Here is a 22396-nt window from a genome sequence, read left to right on the forward strand (position 1 = left end):
GTATGATCTAGGGAATATATGGCTGCTGGGATGAAGGCAGATAAATGACTACAAAGTTCATTATTTCCTCTTGATTTCAATGCTGCATGAATTCAACCTTCATTAAACTGGGCAGAATAGGAACCAACAAGGAGTGAAGCCTGTGGTGTATACGTTTCCCCACTCTGAAACTAAGTCCGTCGTGACTTCACCTGATGCATTCCCTGTATAGCAGCGCTGGCGAACCTTCAGAGCTTTCAGCGATAACAAACAGCCCGCTGCAGCACACCTGTCACAGGTTCACCACCACTGCTCTTGGAGTACCATCTCATTGAAAGAAAGAGGCATCCCATTTCTCTGATCGCTATTGATTTATACATTCACTCAACAAACAGGTACATTTACAGATTCACTCAAAAGGCAGAGCACGTCCAGATTTGAACAAGACAAACACAGTCCTTGCCCACGAAGAGCTTACATTAGCAGAAGGGTGCATGCTGGGAGTCTGCGCAGTCAATTGGCAAATGAATTTGAAAAAGTAAATCATCATTAAATATTTATTAATGGAGCCCTTTGTGGCTAACTTAACCCTTATTGATCTCTCCATCCGGCCTGAGGAGCAGAGCATTTATATTTTGTAACTTTATTTAGCCAAGTCAGCTTCCCCAGAAACGGGCAATGTGTTATTCTCCTTTGCTGTACTGAATAATCAAGTTGAATATTTCACAAGAATTTCATGCTGTGCTGGTGGAGGTAGAGGAAGTGGGTGGGAGGATGATGAAAAATAGGGAAAGGAAGAGAAAAAAAAAAAAGAGAGAGGTCCCCTCTGAATTGTTCTTTGCTTTTAGGAAAAATAAAATCTTTCTGGCATCTGAAAAAAATCAGTTGTGTACACAGGGAAACGAAGGGGAAATGATGGACCTTGGCACGGTTCCGCCCTGAGGGAGCAGCTCAGCCTCCTGCAGCGTGTACCAGCGCAGCGGGAGCCAGGGCCCAGCCGGTCAGTGCAGATGACACCCCAGCTCACGGGGACTTGTGATACGCAGTCATTACTTTGCTCCTATGATTTACATGTCTGTGGGCCTGGCAAACTGTTTAAACACCATCTGCAGCAACTTTCTGTGGACTCAGTGCTATAAAATAAAAATATGAGACGAACTGTAGGAAAAAGAAGAAAGGAAAGGAGAAAACAAAGTGAGGTTGCTTTGCCTGTCCTGCACATCTCCCTAAGGCAATGTATGTCCGCGGCTGACGTCATCTTTAACAAGACTGGTAGCAGTTCTGTGCAGGTTTCTTTATGCTTTTAGAATTAGCATTGAAAACAGTTACTGATTTCCAAACACAGCTTTAAGTAGTTTCTTACCCTGTTAGAATGTAAGTACTACCTTTAATATTCTGGAAATCTTTCTCATGCCTTCCATAGAGAAAAACTGGATCTGAGGTGGTAAACATCTTCATGAATTGTGGCATTGAACAAATATAGTTTTTAATGTTTTATTATTTTTACTCTCTTTAAAATAAAAAAGAGTAACAACAAGTCAAAAGCAACAAAAAGTGCGTTGCAGCCCAAGAACTTGAGAATGAATTTTAATACTACTTTTGCAAAAACTACCTGACTATCATGGCACCAAGTTCCTTTATCCCATATATATTCAAAACAATTTATAAAGCTTATAAATGGAACGTAGACAGATGTTTATATAACTCTCTGAGTGTGTACACACATATATGCAGAGAGATATAGAGAAATATACATATAAATATAGACCTATATGACAGAATTTCAAGAGTAGCTATAGCTATCCATGGAAGTGATACTGAAATTTTTCCAGTTAAGAGAATGTGAAAACACCAGTTTAAACAACGATCATCTTATGAAAACCAGTGTATTCATGGGTAGAATATAACTTTGGGGAAAGAAGGCATTTTAAATGTTGAATTAGCTGTCTTAAAAAACTGTTCTTATTTTTAATTTACTATGTTTTCTAAAATATTTTTTTTCCAATTCAACATCTCTGTCTTTCACAGAAAGAGCAGCTACTTTGAGAAATTTGAATAGGATCCATGCCTAACACCTTGTCCAAATATCCACTGCCACAGCGTATAATTGGCAAACCTAATCCCTACCTACCCACACCTGAAAAGCTCTTGGAAAGACAGTTCTGGTGTTGAATTTACTGGCTTCTGTTTTAACCAGCACTAACATACACAGGACTTAACCTCCACCATCCAGTGAAAGAACACTGCTCTCGTCTGTGAATGTGCTTGCTTTTGTGCAGTCCTGGGGTTCATGCTGTCATTCTAAACAAGCCGGAAGCTGGGAAGCCCTATGCATGGGCACCTCTGTACTGCACGGCAGCCGAAAGCCTGGCAGCCAGCCAAAGGCTAATGAAAATTTCAAAGGTACAAAGCTCCTCTCAGAGCGCCAGAGAAGCAAGAGCACTTGCAGCTGGATCTTCACAGGTGCATCTAAGTAATCCAAAGGAAAAACACAAGGCTGCCTGAACCTAGCAAAGAGATATTATAAAACAAAATATGCACATATAAAACTCTGTTTCATCTGTGGCAAAAAGCCCCTTTCAATATTTAGCAAGCAACTGCAGGAGAAAAAAAAAAGACGCGCACATACTACAAAAGTCACACATTTAAGAGAATATTTTTGGGCCCAGAGGACAAATGTATATGTATATATACAGCTGGGAATGTGCAGAAACCACACCATACTTTGGTTTAAACTACACAAATAAAACTTTAAAAGACACAACAGGTGAGAGACAACAAACACAGATTTCATGTGGGCTTTGAATTTCTGGACAACAATCCAGAGGTTGAGTTTTTATTGTTTTGTTTTTGCAATATGAAAAGTGAGCTAGAAAAAAATGAAAAGAAGATATTTCTGAGTTTTCCATCATTGCCTTTATTTTTGCTATTGAGGCTGAGGTTATTCCTACAATGAGGTTACTGGTCATTCAGGAGTAAGAGAGTGAGAAAGTTCCCATCTCTATCTGCTGGTGAACAAGACTGCAATACTGAAGGGAAGTAATAAGTACAAAATAGGAACACAACACACAATTGTGTAATATGAGGCAGCTGACAGAAAATAATAATAAACCGGCCACCACCACAGCAAAGCAAACACGAACTCCCACGACCACATACTGCAAGAAATGCTGAAATTAATAGAGGGCAAATTAGACTCTAAAGTCAATTCCACCAGGACATTTAAATTTGTACAAGGTATTTAAGGATTTTTGAGTATGGTCCATTTTGAAAAACCTAAGGAATAACCTCAGGCTTTATTATAAGTCATGGGTTTATCACAAGTTTTCTCAGTACTGTGAATTGTACGGTATGCTGAAGTGCTCCTTAAACATTTTCTTTACAGATTATATTTTGGGTTTCCCTCTTTTTACATTTTCCTAGCAGTGTTCCTTATTCTACAGTTTTAGAGCAAAAGTTTTGTACCATTTTTAAACAGGGGGCACAATTCAACAGTCCCAACAAAGACAATAGCAAGATTTAACAGACTAGAAATCAAAGACGTTTTTATATTCATAACCTGGCTTCCTATACGTGTTAGTCTGAGTCCACGCTAGTTAATTTCATTTTAGGTAAAAATTCATAAATACTTCCTTCACTGAAACTGCAGATCTTTTGAATTCAGCCTAAATCAAGGTTTCAGGCACTGCCCTTTACTTTATTTGGCCTGCCGAACATGTTTTGGCTTACTAGACTCAGCAAACTGTCCCAGAGCGTCGGACTTGACTCATTTACATCGCAGCTCCACACTGTGGCTACACTGTGGAAATGTTCTGAATATTAAAGTGTCTCAGTGTGTATCTTTACTGTGAGGGGGTAATAATATTTAGAAAAGACAGCTTATCAATGTGTGACTGTTTCTTCTATATGGAATCATGTCAGAGGTCACCATTTTGGGGGCTTAGAGTGTGATTACATAACAGAATTCATGGTTTAGTGGATAGTAATCACGATTTTGTGTTGCCCACAGCAGCATTTTATTCAAGGTAATTTGTGTCAGAGAAATACACATCCCATTATTGTATTTTTGAAAAGAAATGATCTCTCAAGAAAAATCTAAGGGTAAAATTCCTTTAAGCTTATGGTATTGTTATAAAATTAAGTGAACAAAAGGTAAATGTAATAAGATACTTTGCACCAGTTAAAAAATTATACCACCTATGAAATTTATAGCTTTTCCCTCTATTTCTACAGTAACATTTATTTTTGTTGTTAAAATATTTATCACCCTATAATTATGAAGAAAGTTAAAGGAACACGAACCTGAAATGCCCATTTGATTATAGGAAATTATCAAAATCAGAGAAGCAACTCACACAGAAGCAACGTAAGAGGAGACTAGAATTAGTTACAATTTTGTGAATGTTTAAAAATTTCCATAGTCCACATATATATTTTATGGGTAAATTCCAGTCACTGTTCTGAAATAAAATTATTTTAAGAGTCAAACCATTCAAAAATTAAAGTGTTCATTCTGGGTTCAATAAGCCCAAAGTATTAAAATAACTGATCCTATACTAAAGAAATTTCTAGATTTTGAAATTTAATGGAAGCTGACACTAATTTGGGTAATGTTGATCCTTTCCACTGATTTTCTGAATGATGCTGAAAATGTTACACATTCTATGATATGTGAAGTATTTCTTGGTTTTGCTTTTCTTACTAATTAAACCAGATATCTAAGATAGTACATAAAAAGGCCAAAAATGTCAGAGAATGCTCTTAATAATCCCACTATTAAATGACAAATTATTAATTAGTAGGTTATTAAGATCCCCCTGCCTTGGTATTATCTTCCTTTCAGTTGTACAGTATACACATATTCATATGTCATCAAATATATTGAAAGATGATTTAAAATATGTATAACAAACTATATGGCTCTAGCATATTTCATTTAATCATCCATCTTGTGTTGGACAGTGAGTCTGTCTTTCCTTTATTTTGTTATTCTTTGAGGCATATCATAGTTTTTCCAAAATACTTTTACTCTACCTGAATTTATGATCCTCTTAAGCTAGAGTCTTCAAGAAATGATGTGGTTTTACTCTATTAACTATATTGACTGTTCCTTTCACTGGAAAAAGTACTCTTACAGAAAACTATACCAGTGTAGTGATTGCAGAAAAAACTGTAGCTTTGTATCCAAATTTGGCTTTAAATCTAAACCCCACCATTCCCTGGCCCTAGATATTAGTAGATATTATGACTATCTTCAAACTGTGTGAAAAGTAACAATTAAATAACGTTTGGACTTATAGGAACAATGAAATAATACAATTTGTACTACGTATTTAATAGACCTTCTAGGACACAGTAAACAACCCCATACATTTATTTGTCATTTTATTGATAGATGAAGGAAATATTGTCACAGGGCTCAGTTATCATGTATAATAAATTTACAAGCTCAGATTTAGTCCTCTGCTTTTACAACAATGGACTCTCTGAAACTAAGTTGTTTTGCTATATTCTGAAATCTCTCTACACTTCTAGTTTTGGTGTGAAAAAATATTAATTTTTTCTCCTAGAAATGAAATAATTTAGAGCACATATATCACCACATGCACTTAATTGCACAGAATTTCCTAAGCAAATGTGAATTCCTAAACCTTGGATTTCACACCATAACTTTCCCAAAGGCTCACTGATACATGCACCCCAAAAACTAGAGACCTACTTCCTGATGCTCACTCCTTAACACAGACCAAGTGATAATATAAAGTTATTTTTTATTTTTTTATCACATAGTCAAAACAATTTTTGATATAAATTTGTTTCTACATACTATTAAACATTTTATTGGTACATGTTTTCAATATAGAATTATATTCATTTTGAGAATATATATTTACCTATATACTATGTATCTGTATCTATGTATGTATTTATCTACCATCTGGATAATTTTTAATCCCTATTCCCCCTACATTACCCTCTTCTCCTTTTCTCTGTCTCTTCCCTGCCGCACCTCCAAAAAGTCTTATTCTTCATGTTTCACCATATCTGTAAGCCATGCATGCTAAAAATTTGTTTATATAAATAGAAAATAGAAGTATCATGTATGGGAAATAAACTTGATTATTATAAAATATCCTAAAATAAATAAGTGAAAGGCTTATTAAATTATTTCCAGTTGATTCCATAAAATTTGAGGAATGCATATAAGCTGATATTCTTTTTAATCATATATATGTATAATTAAATTTTTTAACTTTATTAGTATATATTTGTCATTCATATTGATCCCATTCAGCATGGAGAATTTGTACCTGTACATAATATATCCTAATTCTTCTTTTTTCCCACTCTCCTCCCCTCCTTTTGACCCTCCTTCCCCTCCTGTATGTATTTTTAGCCTCTAACAGAGCCACGACCAACAAGACAATTATCCTTCCACCAAATCAAATGTCAACCAATGGGTAGGTTACTCACAGTTTTGACACCTGGCAAAGCAAAACAGAGAGCACACCCACTTTCTTGCTAGCCAAACCTAATGTCAGGAGAAACTTTCTTCATCACCAGCTATCAGTCAAAGTGTCCTTCTGTCACTGGGACGAATAATTGCTGTGATCAAACAGCAGTTGATTTAAAATATTTCAGAACTGGCTGAAGTAACAGATGAATACCAATGACAAAGTGCCAGAGGAAAAGTGTAAAACTATCAGCTCATTACTGATGGTGTAAAGTATCTTTTGATGTACAATTATGCTAAAGCACACTAAAAGGTAAAGAATTTAATGAGGATTTAATCATGTTCTTCAGAGGTAAAGATGACAGATATTTTAACAAAAATTTTAAATCTTAGCACACTTTCTTCAACACATATAGTTTACATTGTTCACAGCTGGCCCATATTATAAAATTTACTCTAACCACTATTTTCACCTCATTCATCTATTTTTTTAATCATTCCACTAACACAAAAAAATGGGAGGCAAGAGCTGAAAAGAGAAATACTAGAATACACAGGTTATATGTTAGGTTATATGTTAGGTAAGAGCTGAAAAGAGAAATACTAGAATACACAGGTATGAAACAATGGTACTACTGCTCAAATAATTTACCAACACACAGAAATTTTAGTACATTCCTGTTCCCATGAATACTGTATGGTGTGGGGGCTACCTCAGATCCTCAGGAAGTATAAAGGTACCACCCTGGAGAATTTAGGTGTGGATGTGCATTGTAAATCAGGGAGATTTCAAGGAACTGTTTGGTTTTTTTGTTGTTGTTTTTTTGTTGTTGTTGTTGTTTTGGGGGGAGTACATCAGATTGAACCCAGAGGCTCTGCATGGACTTAAATCATTCATTCATTCATTCATTCATTCTTGCATTCATTGTTTTGAGAAAGGGTTTCACTAATTTGCCTGCACTGGGCTCAAATATGGAATCCTTTGGCCAGCCTCTAAGAGGATTGTAATTACAGGCCCATACCACTGAGGAAGCATTTTTAAAATGCAAAGTCTCACGGGCATCCAACAATATATAGAAAATAATATGTGGTATTTCCTCTTCCATGGTACAATTTAGTTGATCTAAACTTCCCACTGTATCTTCATCATAGAATGATGCATAGCAAACTAGATAGTGAAGAGCTATCATGCAGCCATGAGATTCCAAATAGAAAGATAAGGAAATTGTAAAAGAACAAGTCAGGATTCACATTATCGATATCAGTTCAAACATGCCGATTGAGACCCAGGTTCTCAATAGATGAGATGTACTGGAATCAACCACAGCAGCAAAGACAGGAAGGCAGAAAACCACCAGAGCTACAGTCAGTAGCCAGTGAAATGCTGTTCTCTTCTTTCCTGCTGTATTTTGAGCTTAATCACACCGAAGCCATGAAAAAATAATATTCACACTTAAAGCAAAAGGGATAAATAAGCCTCTGGGAGGAAGAAGGATGGAAAGGGTTCAAAATCCTTACAACTCATACTCAAATCATCCACAGTTCATTTATTCTTTGGAAAGACCAATCCTAAGTAAGCTGCAAATAATAAGTTATGTGCTTCCTGGGAGCTGTGTACGCTTAAAATCACATTTTCTAAGCTTAATCACACTAAACCAGACCTGTAAGACATTCCTTACAAACTATTTTGTTGCAAAATATGTTCAGGAAACAGTGAACTATATCATTGTCTCCAAGCAATTCACTGCAGATTAGTCTATTAATTGCTTTAAGAAATTTTACAGTTAAAAATGAACAAAATACACTTATTTTTAAAACAAGACATCACCAGAATTATTTAAAACTTATCTTCCTTTTCATTCATCTTAACATCTCCCAAAACAAATGTTGAGAAATATTACTTTTTATGATTTATTTTCCATTTGATTGACCTGCATTTACATTTTTTGCCTCTTCTGTTTGTCCAATCACCTCACTTGTCCAGTGTTTTTAAAATTATTCACTAAACTGTGTAATAAATGGTCACCCCTCAATATCATTACTATTATCAATAGTAACAAATTGTGTCAAAGTCACACAAGAAAATAAACACAAGGATTTACAATGTTGTGTTGTTAGATTACTTAACAGGCCACTGGATGGTACAGCCCCATGTCCAGGGGACAGTGGTCTACATCACATCAAAATAATAAATAAATGAATGAATAAACCCATGGGTTCTCTAAACAGCAGGTAGGTCTCACATGTGACCAGACCTTAGACTATGATTAACTAGATTTGGTGTAGGACTTACAAGTCTGTATTTTAATAAAATCTAGGTGACTCTACTATGACCTGGTCTGAGAGACAGGGTTGAAGAACTGTTGATCTTCATAAAAAGTACACTTCCCCTCAAACACCCAAAGAAACCACGTGCGAGGAATCCCAATATAAATACTCTTCCAAAAATGGTTAAAATAAAAACTTTCACATAAAATTCTGATCATTTTAAGGGTAATAGTGATGTTTTTTAAAAGGTCAGTTAGTTTGCTTGGCTTTTCTTTCTCCCTCTTTCCTGGTAAATATTGTACATGTGCCTTCTTTTAAAAAAGATACTTCTATTCTCACCATAAATGTGCTTACAGCTCTGCTTTAGTTCAAATTTTACTGGATTGTCTTGTGCTGAGACAGAAATCTAGACTTAAAAATAGCATTTTTAGTTATTAATAAAAACCCCAGCACTTACAGTAGTTAATCTTGGAGATCACCTTGTCTGAAATTGATCTCCTATTCAGTAAAACTGGTATAGTATATCCAAAAGTTATTTCAAGGATGAAAAAAAAAAAAAACCACAGCATAACACCTTATCATGCACTCATTTAAAATATGAAATGTAAGCATGACATTCTGCATTGTGCTAAATTATAAAATTAAATTAAAATTAAAGGATATTAGTCAAAACTAATGTTAAACTAAAAGTAGTAACAATAAAAGAAAACTGCATTTCTGCTATCTTTTCCATATAATACAAAAAATAAAATTCCTGAAGAAAAAATACTTTGCATTTGTTGAAGATTCACACAAAATATGCAGTAAAAATCTTCATATGTGAGTTAGCAGGAGACTTAGTCGACTACTAAAGAAAAAATTTTGATAAATTTTTATTTTCAACTAGAAAAGATAAACAAAACCATGATACTTGATACAAGAGAAATATTCTTAGAAACCTCTGCCACCTAGTGTACAAACGTCATGCCAGAGAATCTAAATAACATAGTTTAATTGCTTTAACATACTGCGTCTGCTCTTCAGAGAATTATGCTTGAGTATGTCCAGGTCAGATTGAAAGTTATAATTTGAAGTGGGAATAATACACACACTGCATTTTCTAAAGAGTATCTGGCCTGAGATCAATATAACATTTCATTTTCATTTTAGCAGCACTTTAAATTAAAGTCCCATTTATAAATGTTTTAATATGGCAGTAAGAGACTCCTGGGTATGTTTTAGCCTTTCATTAATATATGCCTCTTGTGTGTTGCAAGATACATGCTTACTGAGTAAGTCCCTTTGACCGCTCAAGTGCTAATTAATGACACAATAAAGCAAAGCACAGGGTATCTTAATGGAAACAAAATACAACTCTTTAATTTGGAAAATAAAATACTGTATTTTCCTTCCAATGTGCATAAAAATAAGTGTCAAGGGACTAAAAGGAAGAGCAACATTTCTTATTTTTTAAGAGACTAGAAAATGAGGAGGGGAAAAAAGAACAATAGCAGCATACTAACATCACAAACATAAATGAAACAAAGCAAGAACATTAAAAGTGATACAGGGTTTCAAAATAAAATGATAGGAATTAACAGTGGTTGTTATATTACATATTGTTATCCTCAACTACGAGGGCAACATTGCTTAAGCTATATTTTATGTGCAACATCTCTCCCCACTTCTCTTTTTTTAGCTTTAGTTTCAATTACGTTCAGTTCAATTTTATGTGTGGCAAACAATGAAATTTGGAGTTTGGCCCTGGAAGAGTTTGTAAAGCTGTACTCTGAAACTGTATTCAAAAATAAATCCTCAAATGCATCACTACTTGTTGGCCTATTATTATTTTTTTAAATGTTTGAGCCACCTACTCCAATGCCAGTTTGCTATAGGCAGAAGAGATAGGTGAAGATTTTGCTCCGCCATGTGGTCAGGGGAACAATATTCTCAGCATGTTCTCAAACAATCCACAAAGACGTAGGAACTAAGCAGATGGTTGTACGGTTTAGATCTAAAGCCTCATGCATTTGAGAAGTGACTGGGTTGTGGGCAAGGTACAGCTGACCTGCTGTTAGGAGGCTGGACCTGGTCCAAAGGGGAGGTTGCTGTGGGCGGGCCTGTGGGCGGGCCTCAGAAGGGTTTATTTCCCTCCCCTCCTCCTCACCTGACTCTATCTGCTTCCGGTTTGCTGAAAGATAAGCCGATGTGCTCTGCCCACACCTTCCCATAACGCCACAGGTCCGTGCAAGGACTGAAACTTAAAATTTAAACCAAACTAAGCCTCTCCTCCTGTAAGTTGCAGGAGTCAGGTATCTCGTCCTAGCAATTAGAAAGTAAGACAGTGGTTCACTGCGCTCAGTCCACCACCTGACATCTGTGAAAAGAAGCAAGTGGCATTCTTCTGACCTGCCAGGCCTTGTACTGACAGCCTTTCTGCCCGAGTGCGGGTTCTCATGCGCACCTCTTAAAATCTCACTGTGGCAGGGAGGTCTGTCTTGCACTTTTGCCCCGCTAAGCCTACTTCTCTTATAGACTCAAGGTCACATAATGACACATTAACCTCATGTGCTATATAATTAGCAGGCTGATCTCATGTGATCATGTTAACATATTCAAATACAATAAAATTAGCAAAAGTCATATATAGACATAGGATAGCTAACATAGTTGTACTGCTGACTTCTATTACTGTATTGAAAGGAACAGTTAATCTTTAATTAGTTTGATCAATTTTTTTTTGTTTTTTGGATTTTTTTTTTTCCTCCGGTACCGGGAACCAAACTCACGACCTTGCGCTTGCCAGGCAGGCGCTTTGCTGCTGAGCTAAATCCCCAGCCCCTTAGTTTGATCAATCTTAAATGCCTATGTTTGTTTACCTGAGTAACCAATCTAAAGATACCAATATGTAATACAGCAACCATTGTTAATTTCTTATCACCTTGTCTGAAATTCTGTATTACTTGTATTGTGTTTGTGTTATTTTGTAAATGTATGTGTTTTTGTTAATATATTTTTGTTATCTTTAAAATAAAAAAAATTAAATTAGCAAAAATCATCAGGAAAAAAGCATATACATAAAAAAGAATTCATCTGAGTATTTTTTTCTAATTCACCAAGCTTCTGTTGATGGCTAACAGTAACTAGGGGCAGAAAACATGCATTAATTAGCTAAAACATTAGCCATAAGCAAGTGATGTCAAGAAATTCCTGTAAGTTACTTGTGATGATGGTAACTAGGTGAGCACCAGGGTAAAAATCAGTGTCACAACTATAGGGAAGATGTGGCCACTTTGGAGTGGCAGTGGGGAAGCCAAGGCCATGTGTGAGTACAAACAGCACCTATGGCAATACTGCTACATCCTTATGGGGAACAAAACAAACAGTAAGACAAACAGCACTCAAAAATTAATAGGTCCTTGGCGGCTGGGGATTTAGCTCAGTGGCAAAGCACCTGCCTGGCAAGTGCAAGGTCGTGAGTTCGGTTCCTGGTATCGGAGGAAAAAAAAAAAAATTAATAGGTCCTTGAAACTGTAGCCTTACAAATACTGAAATTTATGGTGAGATATTATAGTTGCAAAGTCAACATTGTAGTCAACTTTACAGTCAAAAGCCAACCCATACATACATAAGATCAAGAACGTGTGTGCATGTTGGCTTGTGTTCCAAAATAATGCAAATTTCACAAAATAGTATTTAGATTTACTACTAGTGATACACTCTCTAATCTGTTAGGTTCTGTATTAAAAAATAATTATTTAAATTATTAGATTATATATTTTAAAATATATAGATTTCATCACCCTCTAATGGGCCACAACTCCAGTGTGTAAAAATTTTTTAATTTCTTCCTTTTTTAAAATGTTATGGCTATGGTGAATCATTTAAACTAGTATGTAAGTTTTTACCATTCTGAAATTGTTTATCAGCACTAATTCTTATGAAAAACTGTTTAAAAATTACTAATGAATTTGGGCTGTAATTATAATCATCACGAATTAAGCAGCCCACTGTCAAACACTTCAGTGGATCCTTTAAACAAATTGTGTTAACTATTTTTAAACTATCTGCTTTGTAAGAAAGAAACACAAACTATTATCCTGTATCTGTTTTCTACTCTTAGTTTTACATTACTTAGTTTCCTCAACGTCCACAACAAAACCATCTACAAAATGTATTCTCACCGCCTTTTCATAAATGGGAAACTCAGACTTCATGTTGTAGTGATTGTCTAAATTACTGATTAGGTAGAAAACATAGGTTCATGTCTCCTAAGTCCTGGGTTCAATTCTTGATGTTGTACTAACAGTATTACCATATTTTGATAACTTCAACCATGCTGTACAAAGCGGGATGTGTAAATATCCAAATAGTTCCATCTTTGGGAGTTTATGTTTTTAGGGCACAGTGTCATCTGTTTGATCCATGCCCATGGAGCCAGTACAGAAAATGCACTCAAGGAGAGAGTCTTCTTGTCTAAGAAGTTCTTGGTCACAGCAGGCCATCACCCCCTGTGGCCCCATGAAGTGCAGTGGTTTGGAATGTGGACACTGGGGTTCGATTTTCTGCCCTCAAATCTCGATGAAACAAATTATGAGGTATGTGACTTCATACACATTGTCTCTGCAAGGAGCATGTACTGTAGTGATCATAAAAGTAGTCCCCACCATAGAATGTTACCACAATTACCAAAACATAGAAAACGTTCAATAAATGTTACTTATTAGAAATATTTCCTCAGCTGAAGCGCATGAATGGCATATTTTAAAATAGTCACATGAAGATAGACTGTCATTAACCACTTTATTTCTATTGTATGTGGGCTGTCCATTTGATTTTGTCTTCAACTACATGGTACAGACCATAACTTCAAAGATATATTTCTTTGGAACAGCCAGATAATTTTAACTGAGGCGAAATAACATTGGCAAGGAACACAGGAAAGAATTGTGCCAAGGATAATTATAAATGCTGTGTAAAGTGTGTTTCAATTCAGCGAACAACTGTAAACTCTGAACTGTGTTCTCAGGTTCAGAAACAAATTAGCAACACATTGTGAATTCTGAATAAAACAGACACAAGTGCAAAGATATCCCATGTAGGCATGAGGGGTAGGAGTTCAGTTCGGCTTAGTTTGGTTTTAGAAAAAACCATAACGAGAGTGCTGATGAGAGTAAACAACTGCTTCTTATTACTCAGAATCTTGCCATTTTCTTATACAGTGATGAGACTATCAATATCTACCCTCATTACTTTAAGAAAATTTCAAATCTCAGAGAAAATGCCAGGAAGGTAGCCTGCAGGCTAAAACCGAACAGGCATATACCCTTTCTCAGACTTGAATAATAAATATACAGTAATATAAAAAATAAATGTGATTTTTTTTAAAAAAAGGAAAACATTTAGCATATGTTAAGAGCTCCAAATACACCAGCACATCAATTTTGTCTATAAACACATTATAAAGGCAGAACTATGAGGTCAGAACTATGAAATATGCAATAAACATTCATATATATATATCAATATATACATATTTATATATATCACATAAACTAAAGCAAAATATAGCTTTAGATTTACAAGTCCAGAAATCTACTAGTCTACCCCCAAATCATTTGAAGCAATAAGATTAGAACATATTTTTAAATTTATAGGGAAATAAATTTTATTACTTACTTTTAAATGCATCCCTGTATCTAAAATTTCTTTTGTCAGAATGCTTATCATTTGAATCCCTGACATTCTTCTCCCTCAGTGAAAGGCACAGTACACTTTTTAGAAATCTGTATTAAAAAATGAGATTAAGCCTACACTAAACTCTACATAAAAGTAACCACTTTTGTAATGAGAAGACAGGAAACAGAATCGGTGAGGTTACTGTAAGAGGAAATTGGATTGCCGTGAGGTAATGGCGGAGGCTGAGGGAGGATGATCTATAGGGTTCCTACGGATTCCTTTCCCTCAGTCTCAGCTGTGTGTCATGAACCTGAGTGACATGTGTTTACTATTTTAAACTTTTGACCTTGTGGATCTGAGTGCTTGTTTCCTTACACAGAAAGAACAGACAATGGGAATGCAGGTGACTGAAACGCCGGAGTAGAAGCTCAGATGAGCTCATCTCATCTTTCCTAAACCCAAAACAAACAATGCTTCCAGATTCACACATTCATGAGTGTCATGCAATATTTTTACACGTACATCATTGAGCTACAAATGTCTCAATGACTCCCTAACAGAACTATTTTTCATCAATATAAAAATCATGAGATTACTAGTCTTAATACCATTTGCAATACAAACAAAATCATAACTGAAAATGTCAGTGAACTTGAATTTCAAAGATGTGACTGATATAATAACTTAAGTTTAAAACATTGTGGAATAATTCCTTTGACATGGATGAAATAAAGGACAATTGTCAAATTATAATTCATGGAGAATATAGGTGAACGAACTATATTCCCAGTACCAACATTTTCCTGTATTTCTTTTATTTGAACAGTTAAAAACAAATCATCAAATAGTAAAAAAAAAAAAAAAAAAAAAAGATGTTGACATTTTTGTTAGCAAGAGTGTGCATTTTTGTGTTTTGTATTCAATAAAACACTCCCTAAGATATGAGATCACTGGATTTAATCTTAAACTACAATCATGTTGCTCTTTATAGAGAATCTACTATCTTCAATAAACTTATTCAGTAAATACTTTGGGGGAAACAACAATACCTACAGTGTTTTGACCTACAATGTTCAAAGCATTAAACTACTATATATGTAAATGTAGAGAGGTACAGTGCAAGGGAGGGAAAAGGGATAGAAAAGAAGAAACAAAATGGAAATAGAGCTTTTGTAGATGAGTAAGGGATCAAGAGTTAAAAGGACTAGGGAGAGATGGAAGGGTTAGGGGACAAAAAAAGAATTAACAAGTCAGTATATGTACCAGCTCCCCATAACAAATTTAATCATGATGTACTGCAAACACATAATAAAATTAAATTATACAGTGAGCCAAAAACAAAGAACTATAATTACTATAGGACCTGTGATGTGCCCAGGCCTCAACTATTATTGATCATGGGGGACAGCGGTATGCATAAAAATAAAAAATTATATGCATTGAGCAGTGAAACAAATGGAAAATTTTCAATGAAATGCAGGTAGGTAGAAAGCAAAATATTAAGATACAATGTGCTTACATTCCTGATCAAATCTGCTCATACTACTGTTCAGATTATCCTATATTTTTGAAATTAGTTTTTAGTTTTACAGCAATCCTTCCCTGGTTACCTAGAACAGCCAGAGAATCCCCCTGACACACCCTCCTGTTTACTCTGCACCCAACAATGTGCACTTGGCACTCTCCCAGGGGCCTTCTGTAAATATTTACAGGAGCTGTAGCTATGTGTCAACCCAGCTGTCAATCCAATGGACCCCTCACTGGTTCTCTTCTGATATCAACTCAAATAATGAGAGTGCAGGGCTAGCTGAGGCTGTCAGAATGCCACCTGCTTTGCCTCACAGTCACAGTTTTCCTTGTGTTTTGTGATTCTCACCCAGCAGAAAAAGCACTCGGTCTACAGCAAATGAGGTTGAAACACTCAAACAATTGGTTCTGATTATTACAGGCAAAGGTAGAGCTCTTAATTTAGCCATTCAAGAATCTGGTTCCCATCGTATATATTGGATTTTAAATATCTGTCTTCTAAACCTCTTGTTGAAATCACTATTACCTTAGCTGAAAAATTCCCTAGAAGCAGGGTTCTGTTGAAATGACCTTAGATGAATCATCTGAAGAGGAAAAGTCAAAACTAGGAATTTCCCATATACTTGTTTATTAATAAAAAATATAAAATGAGAAGGCATCTCCTCAGTATTAAGATTCCTTTTTCTTTGGACTTTTAAAAATGAAAATTTCAATATCAATTAAACTGCTATCATTTTGTAGCAATAACACCCATAAACTTTAACACAGCATTTTGTCAAACCTCATCACTTAAATGAGTGCTCTCTAAACAATACACTGTTAAAAAGGAGACTGTGAAACGTAAAGAAATCAATCTAGAAATGAGGGTTCTGGAGGTCAATTATACTTCTATAAACAAGCTTTATTTTAGAGGGGAAAAAGGTAAGAATGCAGTTTTCTTTAGGCAAAGATCAAAACTGACATTTTAAAAGTGGGATAATTCTTGTGAACTTGCACTGTCAACTATGAGCTACAATATAAAACCGAAAAATTACTATTATTGATATGAATAGTACAGACCAATATGTTAGACAAAGTATACTAATACCATGAAGCATGAGCTGAAGCCAAGGTTCATCAAGCATAGGCGATAAATACAATGGACAGATAATGTCACAACTTGCTTTGACCCTGAAAAAAAAATAAGGATTCTTATGCTTGAAAGAAGATCAAAATCAAGTCAGACATGGGCTAGGGGTATGGCTCCATGACAGAGCACTTCCCAAGCACATGCAAGGTCCTGGGCTCTATCCCCAGCACCCCAACCCCCAACATGTCAACGGTTACCATTAAAATAAACCAGAAAACAGAAAAGTAAACAAAAGAACAAAATTAATCAAAATTAAACAAAAGTCAAAGGAAATAAAAAGCTCTTATTTAATTTAGTCAAATACAGACACTTAGTTCTTTTCTCTGGTATCTTATTACAAGGTAAAATCAAGATATAATGCAGTGTTTTTAATTCCAAGAAGTCTACTATTTAATCAAAAATATAGCTATACTGATGTAAAGAATATATTTTGGTCTTTATACAAATGCTGTTAGCTGTCAATTGAACAGAACAAATTTCATGGTGTAAACCTTGCTAGTTCTACAAGATCTAAAATTTTATTTTATTTTATTTTACTTTATTTTATTTTTTGTCTTTTTGAGAAAGGGTCTCACTATGCAGTTCAGGCTGACCTTGAGCTCACTTTGTAGCCCAGCCTGACCTCGAACTCACAACGATCCTCCTGCTTCAGCCTCCTGAGTGCTGGGATTACAGGCATGCACCACCACACCCGGCGTTAAAATTTTATTTTTAATTGACACATAATAACTATATATATTCATAGGTGGCAAGTACTGTTTTGATACATATATACATTGTCCAATAATCAACTCAAAGTGTTTAGTATTCCCTTCAGCTCCTACATTTATCATTTTCTGTGGTGAGAACTTTCAAAATACTTTCCTCTAGCTATTAATATTGTGGTTTAAACCGCAAGCACAAAGATAAGAAACACACTAAGAGCAAAAACAACATTTCAGCGTGGTTTAAAAAGGCAGCATGGGTGCTGGGGATCTAGCTCAGCAGCACAGCACCTGTTTGGCAAGCACAAGGTTGTGAGTTCGATTCCCAGTACTGGGAAAACCATGCCCCCCCAAAATACCTAAAAAGGCAGCATGGGCAACTGGGGTGCACAGTGAGCCTGGAACACTCACAGCATGGGTCGCAGCCTAGGAGGGCACATGTGTGTTCAACATGCAGAATGTTCATACCGTGGCAGAACCATCATAAAATATTCTCATGCTAACTTAATCTAAGCAAAGACTTGTGTCCACCCATAAAGAGAGAGTGATTTTAGGTCTTACCAGATATCCTTAATAAAAGAAACTGTCTCCTTCCTTCCTCTTCCCTTCCCTCCCTCCCTCATTCCTTCTTTCCTTCCTTCTTTCTCTTCCTCTTGCCCCTCCTCCCTCCCTTCCTTTATACTTACATGAATTTGTTGGTTAATTTATTTCGTATTCATTAGCTATCCTTTATATTAAGTTATAGAAAATAAAAAGGATAACACAAACTACTCCCAAATATCTCACTTGATAACTGGGAAGAAATACCTATAAACAAACAATCGTATGACTTTATTAGACAGTAAAATAGTGTTATGCGCATGTACCAAGGTGCCTTATTAGAAAAGTTTTGTTTTTTTAAATGACATTTCAATGTGGTCAAGTTCTTTGTTTGAGAACTAGGAATTAACCTTGACGCAGAGCTTATAGGCAAAGGGAAGAGTCATTTGCTAGACTCAATTTGTCTCAGGTATTTAAATATTTATCCTAGCAAGTACTCATTTAATGACTAGTAAATTGGTAGCACAGGATATTTTTCCAGACTAACAAGGGCTATCTCTGCTAAAATTCCCTAGCATGGAGACAGTAAGATCTTTAGAAGTGAGAGATGATTGTACAGAGCCCTAACAGATACCAGAGGAGCACAGCTTCCAGGGATGTGCTGATTCTAACCATGCCCCGTTTCAGAGGCTTACAGGCAGAACAGTCTGACAGGCTGAGAAGGTCCCCACCCACAGCAAAGGCACAGAGGGTCCTCAGGGCTCACTGTGGAATATAGTGAAGATTCCTTAAAGCCAAAGAGAGTGATGGGTTTGCCACTTTGGATAAAGTTTTACAATTCTTAACTCAGGAAATAAGGCTAGTGTTCTTTCTGACCTCAGGTAAAAATTTTGGATGAGGTTAAAGGAAAACATTTTGAATGAGAGATTTACACTTTAGGGAAGTTGTTCTAGGTAAAGATGGGTAGTAAGTCAGAGGGCAAAGGAGGGGAAGGAGGAATACATTATGCCATTATTAGTACTTATAATTTTACTTTCAGTTGGTCCTCTCTATGTACATATTCCACAGATACAAAATACTCAGATATATTTATTCTACTGATATAAAACATTCAAAAAATTGTATCGGTACCAACTATAGAAATGATTCCTGAAAGTATAGCTTTTGCATCTGTACTGAACAAGTACAGACTACTTTCTTGTCATTATTCTCTAAACCATCCAGAATACAGCTATTTACACAGCATTTACATTGTGTTAGGCAGTGAAAGAACTCCAGAGATGATTAAAGTATGTGAGGATATGCACTTTTGTCAGATGCAAATTGTTATGGTTTGTGTCCCCCAAAAGCCTCATACCACCATGGGGCAAGCTTTTAGGGTTTGATTGCTTGTGGGTGTGAGAACTGCATCCGCACTGGGGTGGATAGTTTGCATATGTAAGGGAGAGGAAAAGAGTGCTTGAGGCCATTCCTCCCCCATTCCTCCCTGGTGTGTGGTTGTTGCTTTGCTGTGTTCTGCGCCAGGAGCTGTAGCCCTCTGCCATATGCCACTCTGCCTTGTAATCTGCCAAGTATGGACTGAAACCTCCACAAACTGTAAGCAAAATAAACCTTTCCTTCCTTAATTTTGGGTGTCAGGTATTTTGTCCCAGCAGCAAGAAAAAAGTAACCAAGACACAAATATTACACCGTGCAATAAAGAACAAAGGCATCACGGACTCTGATACCTGTGCAGGCCCTGCAGCCAATCTTCTGAAGCTACCAAGGGATGACTGCAGTGGAATTTTGACTGAGGCACTGAAATACAATAACTATTACATCCTAAATGACGGTGCCAGACTCAAGGGCAAAACTTCAGATAATTTTGCAGAAAGTTTTGAACCCTCACAAGGAAGGTATAACTGATATCTTGTGTGTGGAGAGAAAAAGGAAAACTATGAGGATTTATTTGCCACATCTCACACATATGCACGTTATTGAGGAGTTTTCAGAATATGGAAAACTTAAGAAAGAACATTCCTCTGGACAGAACTATAATTTGTTGGGTGGATGCCAATTTTTATTTCTAGCCTAGTAAGAAGTGTTTCCATAGGACTACCAAAGAGTTGGATATAAATAACCCCAGCACTCTGGGAGGCTGAGGCATGAGGATCACAACTTCAAGCCCAGCCTAGGCAACTTGGCAAGATCTTGTCTCAAAATATAAAAATTAATGAAAAGGCTGGGGATATAGCAAAGTGCAAAGGCCCCGGGTTCAACCTTCAGTACCAGAAATGAGTCAATGTATCAATAAAATAAAAACAAAAGAAAATAAAAGTTAAAGAGAAAGAAAGAAAAAATAGAAGGAAAAGAAAATAAGGAAGAAAATAAACGGTTTTTTGTTGTTGTTGTTGTTGTTTTTCCAAAACTCTCCAAACACCATTACTGTGGAGAGTCTCGAGTCAGTATCAGAATCTTTAACACAGTGCTGCTCCTGAGGCAGATCTGCAGCAACCTCGGGGTATACTAAATTGCTTCTGACCAAGGAATGTGTTCAAAGTAAAAGAATCTTCAAAACAATACAAATCCCATGCTACTCAATTAAGAATGGCCACCATCGAGGACGCAGAAAACAATAAATGCTGGTGAGGACGTAAGGGGAAAAGAAACCCTGCCACACTGTGGGTGAGAACTTGAACAAGTCATCCACTGTGCAAATCAGTATGGAGAGCCCTCAAAAACTAAAGATAGAGATTTCATCTGACCCCAGCTATGCTTCTCCTGGGTATCTTGCTGAAAGAGTTAAAAGGACATTACAGGGATACATGCACACCTACGTTTGTAGCAGCACAATTCACAAATGCTAGTAGTGGAAATAGCCTAGCTGCCCACCAACAAACAAAGGGATAAAGGATATGTATACAACGGAGTATCATTCAGTCAGAAAGAAGGATATACTAGAGTTATTTGTGGAAAAATGAAAAGATCATGAGAGTTTAATTTTAAGAGAAATAATCAGATACAGAATGTTAAATATCACATGGCTTGTCTTATGTGAGAAATTCAAAATATAGATAATTTATAGAACAAAATACATATAAAGACTTTTTTAAAATCAGGCCCCCAAAATTCAAGGACCCAAACCAAAAATGGGCATCTGAGATGAATATGCATTTCTCAGATGTAGAAATACTAATGTAGAAATACTAATACATAATGAGTATATGAAAAACTGTTCAACATCATTAGTCATTCAAGAAATGCAAAAGAAAACAACACTGAGATTCCATCTCACCCCCTAAAGAATAGCTATCATTAAGAACTCAACCAATAACAAATGCTGGAGAGGCTATGGGGAGAAAGGAACCCTACTCCCTTGCTGGTGGGAGTGTAGATTGGTGAAACCACTGTGGAAATCACTTTGTAGATTCCTCACAAAACAAGGATTGGAAGTCCCACTTAACCCAGCTACTCCCCTTCTGGGTATATTTCCAGAAAAATTAGAAATGTCATACCACAGCAATATATGTGCACCCATGTTAACAGCAGTGCAATTTGTCATAACTAAATCTTGGAAATAATCCAAATGCCCATCCACTGAGGAATGAATAAAAAAGATGTGGTATTTTTATACAATGGAGTATTACTCAGCTATAAAAAAATAAATGGATAGGTAAATGGGTGCAACTAGAGACCATACTCATAAGTGAAATAAATCGGACCCACATGTATAAATATCATAATGTCTCCCTAGTGTAAGAACATGAAAGAGTAAATAAACCAAAATAGATAATATTTCAATAGATAATATGAAAGGGAAAGAAACTGCTCAAAGGAACAAACAACTGGGATGAGGGAAAGAAGAAAAATAAAGTACGAAGGCATTATAGATAGGTAGATAGACAGACAGACAGATAGCTGGCATAACTGTACAGCTGATGTTTGGGGTTTATTGAGGGGAACAGTTAATGCATAAGAACTTTTTTATATTTTGACCAATTTTGCATGCTTATATCTGGTAATCTGAGCAACTTATGTGAAGCCAACAATATGCAGTATAACAACCATTGGTGAATTCCTACCCTCCTGTCTAGTGAAACAAAGTATTGTCTCTAATGTTCTTTGAAATTATTATTTTCTTATTCCCTTTAATGGTTT

At 36.0% G+C, this 22396-nt stretch overlaps 1 protein-coding gene across 3 annotated transcripts in view; it reads right to left on the reverse strand.

Annotated features, from left to right (window-relative positions):
- The window catches only part of Gpc5 (glypican 5), a 1267099-nt gene that overhangs the window by 923919 nt on the left and 320784 nt on the right, over window positions 1–22396 (reverse strand). The window contains exon 6 of one of the 3 annotated variants that reach the window (XM_013516298.1): window positions 16806–17056. The exons of the other annotated variants lie outside the window; for them this stretch is intronic. Within the exon in view, the coding sequence (XP_013371752.1) occupies window positions 16885–17056 (172 nt within the window). The 3' untranslated portion in view covers window positions 16806–16884. Of the gene's footprint in view, window positions 1–16805; window positions 17057–22396 lie in introns of those variants that run through there. 3 annotated transcript variants of the gene reach the window in all.

This window comes from Chinchilla lanigera, unplaced genomic scaffold (genome assembly GCF_000276665.1).
Source record: "Chinchilla lanigera isolate Chin_1 unplaced genomic scaffold, ChiLan1.0 scaffold00003, whole genome shotgun sequence".
NCBI lineage: Eukaryota > Metazoa > Chordata > Mammalia > Rodentia > Chinchillidae > Chinchilla > Chinchilla lanigera.